Source organism: Diaphorina citri, unplaced genomic scaffold (genome assembly GCF_000475195.1).
Source record: "Diaphorina citri unplaced genomic scaffold, Diaci psyllid genome assembly version 1.1 scaffold993, whole genome shotgun sequence".
Lineage (NCBI taxonomy): Eukaryota > Metazoa > Arthropoda > Insecta > Hemiptera > Psyllidae > Diaphorina > Diaphorina citri.
The window spans coordinates 64,568-72,719 of NW_007378424.1; the positions used below are offsets into that span (position 1 = coordinate 64,568).

General features: G+C 35.0%; 1 protein-coding gene across 1 annotated transcript; it reads left to right on the forward strand.

Moving 5' to 3' along the window:
• Positions 1-4,478: 4,478 nt before the first annotated feature.
• LOC108252916 lies at positions 4,479-5,971 on the forward strand. The gene has a single exon (XM_026826748.1). The coding sequence runs from the start codon at positions 5,063-5,065 to the stop codon at positions 5,969-5,971; it is 909 nt and encodes a 302-aa protein (XP_026682549.1). The 5' UTR covers positions 4,479-5,062.
• Positions 5,972-8,152: the final 2,181 nt, after the last annotated feature.

Genomic DNA, 8,152 nt, shown 5'->3' on the forward strand with positions numbered 1-8,152 from the left:
TAACATAATCAAGTTTTGAGGATTCTCGAGTCACCACATTTTTAAAAGTGGGCTCTAAATGCTGTCATTTCTAATCAAAATTGTGTGTTATTATATTCAACTATAGTTTTTGGCATTATAGAGCAGTAACAAATAGCGCTCCATATAAACCCTAATAAAATTGTTTCCCCGTTTTGTTGAAGTTTAGCTTTATTAGCCAGAGACTTAACTCATTTTTTACAAGGTTTTTTTTTTACAAGATATTTTTACTACGTAGGTACCTACCTTTTTATTCAGAGTTAAAATCGAAGCTTGCAAAATTACTTACGGTTACTATTTTTATGTTACAGAAATAATCTTGTGAAGTAAGTTAGCATAGTTTTAGTAAAAACCCAAAGTTTAAGGCAAGTTGCCTCCACCAGTCATGTGACAAGTACTTGCACATGTATTGAAATTGCTAATGTAGATAACATGCATTTTATATTATATGCTTAAACACATTAAACTCAAACCAACGTTTTCTTGTGTCTATGTCTTGTGGAACCCGACAGAAGTTTTTTGTGGAATTTTTAGCAGTGTTTTTGCATTTTGGTTCAAAACACCACTCGTATTTGCTGCGATCGCTTGTTGAGAAAGATGAATTTGCATAAGAAGGTAGTTTTTCCAATGTATTGTGTCTTAGTGTAATCATGATCCATGATAATAATAATAATAATAATCAAGTCTTCTATACTACAGTTGGGAGATACATATGTAACAACTTACAAATCTGATATCACCTATATCGTACCACGTGTGGCCGACACCCATCCCTTGGTCAGATATGACCAGCTTCTCATTTACGACCCAAATTTTTGCATCAATATGACCGTACCAGTCTCTTGTGATTGTCTTGTTGGGTTCTCCTATTAAACATATGTCTACCCTCCTTGTCTGAGCTGTTCTCACCAGTAGATATATCGTGAGCATCAATCTTCCTATCTACATTAATTTGGAGTACTTTCATAAACGTTATGAGATGTACGTGCTAACATCCTCCTAGGCGACTTACCAAGGATATCGGAAGGCGACTCATTGAGAGGTTCGGAGATGGAAGAGCCGCTGCATTTCTCACGCAGAGAATATCTCTTGCGATTCAGCGTGGGAACTCTGCAGCGGCTGTGGGAACACTACCAATGGGCTCGTCGTTAGATGAGATGTTTTATATATTGAGTTGATTGTTTTAAATACATACTTTTACTATTTCTCAAGGTTTACTATCTGACTTCCTCCTAAACTGTGGGCAATCTACCGAGTTTGCTCTATGTCCCTCCTTTTTACAAGTGTTGCACTTGGGTTGCTGAAATACTTCAACATCTTCCATGTCATCAATGCAAACTTCTTCTGAAAGATTTTCTGTTGGAATATCTTCTTCAGTGTACATTTCCATGCAAGTCATAGTTTGTTGAATAATTTCTGAGTGTCTTTTCTTCAGTAACACTGGTCGCTCCCTTTCGGTGTGAGTTATATTCCTGTCTGGTTGACAGTCAAATTTGTGAGGTAAAACACCAGGCTTAAGTTTCAAACGAAATACTGGTTTATTTTCTGCCTTCAGAATTTCATATCTTGTCCAATCTTCAACATCAGTATCTGGCTGTAACAAATTGAAATTGTGATATATCTGGATATGTATTGTATTACAATTATATTATTACATACAAGTAGAATTATTACATACAAGTAGAAAAGTGTGCTTTAGGCGCACGGCAGTGCGCCAGGCCAAGTTCCGGCCTGAGCACGCCAGTGTGTTGTATATTACACGAAACATTTCGACGCATTTTTACCCCTTTCATAACTCCGTCAATTTTCAATGTAATCTCACGAAATTTAGACCATATGTTAACCTATACTTCCTGATTATACCTGGGAAGTTCTAGCTTTACCGGAAGGGGTAGAAAAAACGGTTTGAAAATCGCTAATTTTACGACTGACTCAATCATCAAAATTATGAGGCACTTCCCGATGTCCTAGAAACTTGAAATTTGGCAGGATGGTAGGTCTTTATGAGTAAGTAAAGGGAAAAATCTGAAAATTGGCAAAAGCTGCACTGGGCGCCACCCACAGTCGGAATTGACCGCTTTTTGGCGGATTTCACAAAACAGTTAGAGATATCGGAAAAGTTATGAGAGTAGACCCCCCTAAACCATACCTAAAACTTCCCAATTAATATTTTTTATGAACATCGGAACAACGGTTAGCGGTATTTTCCTGTATTTTTACAGTTAAAAGTATTTCGACCGCTTTTTAATGACTTAACTACTAGAGGTATCAAAAATAACAACAACAACAACAACAACAACAACAACAACAACAACAACTTACAGGAAAAAAAAAATCAGAAACTTGCAAAGAGCTAGGTAATAAGAAGATCTGTAGGTACCTACCTACCTACTAATCATGTGCAAATACTCACTTAGAAAAAAGGAGTGAGATCCCCCACAAAAACACAATCGTGAAAAAAGGCCAAGTTCCTATCCAAAAATGTCGGCCTATAAAAGTGGTGATATCAGAAAATTAAGGCCAAGTCTACTCCAATTAAAAAAAAAACATATACATTATTGAAAAATAAATAGCTAAACAAAAGCATTCATTAGCATCAATATGTTTCATTAGCAAACTTTTGTTTCAAAAAATGAACCTTGTTATTTGTTTTGTCTAAAACATTAAAATATGCACCTTTATTTTGTAGGTACCTATTTCATTTATTTAATTACCTATGAATAGTTATAACAAAAAAATAGCCAAACAAAAGAATTAATTAGCATTAATATGTATACTTTTGTAAAATAAATCTTAATATAAATGGACTTTGTTATTTGTTGTCTAAAACATTAAAATATGTATCTTTATTTTGTACTTATTTTCATTTGTTTATTTATTTGTTTCAATTATGTATGTATACAAGTATACATAAATGTAGACATACATAATTAACGGACCTTTGGAAAATTCCAGAGTTTTAAATTAATATTGGAATACAATTGGAAAATTCCAAGGTATATAATTCAAGTCTTAATACAAGTGGAAAGAAATCATTGTAATGAGATCAAGCGCGCCGGGAGGCGCGCGAACGTCAAGAGTTCGCAGCACCGCCCGGCCTATATTAACACGAAACAGAATTTCAGCGTTTTGGAACTCAAAATATATTTGATCCGGTCGTCAAATCTTCCAAAATGAGCAAGTGTGATCGCCGTCACTATTTGCTCTTTAGTTAGATCTTCGCACAGGCTATCCAGAATTCCGAACATTTCCACGAACATCCACATTGACGTCTTTTTTTATATCAGTACTTTTTTGTGGAGGGTAACTCTTGACGTTAATTTTTTAACACGAAGTGTTTTTTTGGGTTGGAATATTACAGGTGGGAATATTTCACATGGTTAAACCATTGTTTTAGCATTGTAATAGTCCTGTATTATAGGTTGTCAAATTCCAAACGGTTTTACCATTTGAAAACAATTTGAACAAATTTTAAAAAGATTGGAATACACTTGTTTCTGGATTTAAAAAATACAATCTATCAAAATGGCCGCCGAAATTGAATTTGAAATAAAATATTGTAAAAATCCAACTGCATTACAATTTGGTTCCAGTTTTTTGAGGTACTTGTAAATTTCCAACTTGGATTAATACACTGTTTCTGTGTTTCATCCATGATTGTAATACCATTGTTTTCCAAAAAAAACATTGGATATTTCCAATAGGATACAAAGCTACAACTGTATTTTTCCAGTTTGTGAACAACCTTAATACAGGATTTTGTGCTGTCTGGGAAGGGTACTATTTCTTGCCTCTACAAAAATTGCAAGATGGTTTTTTTAACTAAGACAAATCTGATTAAGCATCTATCTGACTTACATGGCAAGAAAATTGAAGCATGCAAAACAATGCAATTCAAAGATGAAGCCAGTTTTCTTCTGTGGAAAGAAAATGAAGAAGAGTCCACTATGTCATATTTCCCTAGAGCAGTTGGTTCTCAACAGTGTGGTGATACTAAACGAAATTATTATTATTACTGCAAACATGATGGCTCTAACCGATCTCATGTCAAGAAAGATCAAGAAGCAAGAAAAACTAGTAGAAAAGTCAAAATAGGGCAGGTCAAGAGAAATTTTACATGTATGGCTAAGATGGTTGAAATTATTAAGGAAGGTGGTAACCGAGAAGTTATTTATAGCTCTACCCATAACCACGTACCCTGTATGCATGATATTGTTCATCAGCTCATGCCAAAATCTACCAGTGACCTCATAAACACACAGATTTCTTTGAACGTAGGACCAAAAGAAAAACTAAAATCAGTACAAGGAAATGTTGATCGTGAATCTAGACACACACACACACACACACACACACACACACAAATTGAACACAAATGCTCTAGTTTCAAAGAAATCCATTCAACAAAGAGTGTTAAAGAGAAAGAAGAATCGCAGGCTTCATGCCAATGATACTGTGTCTGTGTCTATAAAAGTGGAATTGTTAAAAAAAGAAGAATATGATCCAATTGTGATTTTTAAGCCAATCATGGAAGGTGACCTTTGTAATTTGTTCCTCCTAGGAATAATGACAGAATCCCAGAAAAAGTTGTTGCTGAAAGGTGCCAAGAAAATTCTGATTGTTGACGACACTCATAGTGTTACTCTCAGTACAAAAATATGAGACTTCTCAACATCCTCATTAGTGATGAAAACAACAAAGGTTGGCCAGTGGCACATCTAATTTCAAACTCGATGACAAGTGATGTTGTTGAAACATTAGAGGAAGAAGGATGTAATGTTCAACAGCCCCTTCAAGCTTTGGTTAAAGTTGATACAACAGGCCCTAGCCTAAAAATGTGAAAAGATAAATTGAAAAAATAAATAAACTATGATTTTTCATTCTTTTTTCTGATTTCAACATGTGAGCTTTTTATTTTATGTCTCTCAGTTCTTTTAATATTAATCTCCTAGAATAGGCTATTTATTACAAAGGAGACACCCTAACAATTAATTCCGTTATCACTGATGATGACCCTGCCCTTATCAATGGTATCAATAGGGCCATGCAGGTCACAATTCCACACATTTTATGCCAGTGGCACCTAGACAAAAACTTAAATAAGAACTTGCAATCCAAATGTGAAGGAAGTCAGTTTGATAAAATTAATACTGACTTGAAAACGATTATCCAATCTGTGAGCATTGAGGAGTGTGATGCCCTCATGAATGGATTCTTGAAAAAGTACGAATCAGCAGCAAAGGAGTTTGTAAAATACATGTGTACTCACTACTTTGGAAGAAAAGAGAAGCGGGCTTTATGTTACAGGAAATTCCTTGGACATGGAAATATTAATACCACAGCTCACGTGGAATCTTTCCACAATCGTCTGCAAAAAGTGTATTTCAATAGAATCCCAAACAAAAGAATGGATGACTTGCTTGACATCTTGCTAACTGTTGAGAAGGATGATTATGCTTCAAGAGCCAGAGCTAGTCTACTGGGTTCCACATCCAAGCAATCCCAGCCTCACAATGATGGTTTATTACTTCCTGTTGATGCAATAGAAAAGGTTATGGATGATTTGTGGACTATTAAATCTGGAAATGAAGAATATCATGTTCAAAAATTGGTTTCCTCTTGTGTTCAAGACCTGTGTTTTGAAAAATGTTCCAGTCTATCATGTCCAAATCTGTGTTCACATTTATACCTTTGCAGTTGTCCTGCTGAGGTACCACTGTGTAAACACATACACAAGGTACATTCCTTTACTGAAAGAGGAAATATTTCCAATCTAGCCATTGACCAACACAACGAAGAAGACATCCAATTTTGTTCAATTAGTGTTGAGCCAAATAATGACACTTCACAAAGAGTGTTATCAGAGAACAACCATTACAAGAAACTAGTAGGGGACCTTACAAAGTTACTAGAAATAGCAAAACAAAGGATACAGTATTTAGAACATAGGTAGGCATAACCATTAGGATAAAAAAAAGTATTGTTTTTTATTTTTTATTATTATTATTTTTTTTTTTTTTTTTGTGTCTGAGTTTAGGCAAAGTCTTTAAAGTTGTTTTCTTTTGATATTATGCTGAGGCGCTGAGCACGTCAGATAATTATTTTCTTCGTAGGTACTAGGTCAAGGAGTTGCGAGACGAGGACAAGGAGTTGTACAACAAGGACAAGGAGTAGCGAGAAGAGGACAAGGAGTTGCGAGACGAGGACAAGGAGTTGCAAGACGAGGACAAGGAGTTGCGAGACGAGGACAAGGAGTTGCGAGACAAGGACAAGGAGTTGCAAGACGAGGACAAGGAGCCAGAAGGAGTCGTGTTTCCAGCGGACAATGTATAAAGGAATTCTATTCTTTACCTTAACATGAGTGCATATGTTATGTAGTCTGCATCGTAGCATGTCCCTCATGCCAACTCTGTGAATCGAACTCGGGCCCTTCTGCATGGCACGTTACCACTGAGCTAACGAAGCGTTAAAGACTCTTATCACATTGTTAGTCAAAGGGCGGGCTCTCTTATGCTAGTCATTAACGTCTTCCTATTCTTTTCATTAATAGAACCCATAAATGGGATGTATTGTGTCTATCGTCTAAGCTTGAAAACTAGAAGAAAAAAAAAAATAGGTAGGTATATCTTTCGAATTTTTTCTTTCTATTTTTCAAGCTTAGCCTAACCTAAAGCTTAGCCTAACCTAAAGCTTAGCCCTGTGTATAACCTCTACCTTAATCTCTCACCTATTTTCTCTGGAGATTTTCTCAATTGAAAAAGGCTTTTTTTTCTACTTTGTATCCTTCTAAAGTTTTTCCTTTTTTCTTTTGGGTCAAGTTAGTTCCTTTTCTAATAGTTATTCATAGAGTTTATGTTAGGAGTGTAAGGATGTAGGTATTTCTATAGGTATTGTTCAATGTCTTTTTTTTTGTAACCTTAGGATTTTCTAGCTAACCAAAGTTTATTCCCTTTTGCTCCCATAGGTAAAAATTGTTCATTGTAGGTATTTTTCATAGTCAGATTTCATTTTGCTCAAACTTTGGTAGTCATTTAGTAGTTAGTCCAATTTCTCTGGGTATAAGTAATATTCTTGTTGATTGTTGATCAGAAATTATTTCGCTATAAGCTGTTTTATTTTGTTATAAATTGTTTGCCATACAAGTTGATTGTTAATAGGTAGGTATCATGATAGGTAAAACTTCTCTAAATCGGAGGGTCCGTTTAGGTAATAGGTATACTAGATAGATACACATATAGGTATGTAGTTGAACTTTTCTATTCTATTATAGGATTCAAGCAGTTAGGCAGATAGCGGAACGAACAGTTCTCTATTAATTTTGTTTTGAGGGAGTAAAATATTTTATTATAATTTTCCTGCTTACTATCATAACTTCCATATATTAGGTTCAGACACCATATGAACAAGTTTTTAGGTAAACGGGTAACCTTATAGGTAATGAATGATTCACCGTTTAGCTCCACCTTTCAATTTCACCTTTTGCTTCACCTTCTAATTTGGTAGTGTTTTGAGATTATAGGTAACTAATACGATAGGTGCTATCATATTATATAATATTTCTCTCTCTCTCTCTAACGGATAACCTAGCTACCGTTTTGAATACATAGGTATATTATGTTATTACATAGGTATACTAAATTACATAAGTGATAGTTTACAATTCATAGGTAGCGTAGGTAACGGTTCCTTTCCTAATGAACATTTTTTTTTTTTTGAACTTGTTAGGGAAAGGTCACCCGGGTACCCATAGTGCACCTACCACTACATCAGTTTATCCGCCTGATGCCCATGGGGAGGTTTTCAGTAGTTCTTTCCTTTCCTATGTCCTCTCTTGGACGAATTTTCTCTTCCCCTTCTTTCATTATAACTTTGTTGTCTAATAATTACCATTTTCCCTCTAGGTAGAGCTACCTATGCAAATTTTCTAATGGTTGGCATGTTACTGCCATTGCTAGATCAAAAGTAAATCCCATAAAAAAAGAAAAAAAAAATGGGTTTTCTCCCTATATGTTGGAGTATTTCAACATTATGATTTTTTCTCCCTTTCCCATCAAAATGCTTGAAATTCAATCATCTTCCTGAAAGATTAATGCAACTGACTGTAAAATAAATATTCATAAGGCATTAGTGATGG

Coding starts and splice junctions, on each gene's coding strand:
- LOC108252916 (XM_026826748.1), top strand. CDS start 5,063: ATGCAGGTCACAATTCCACACATTTTATGCCAGTGGCACCTAGACAAA.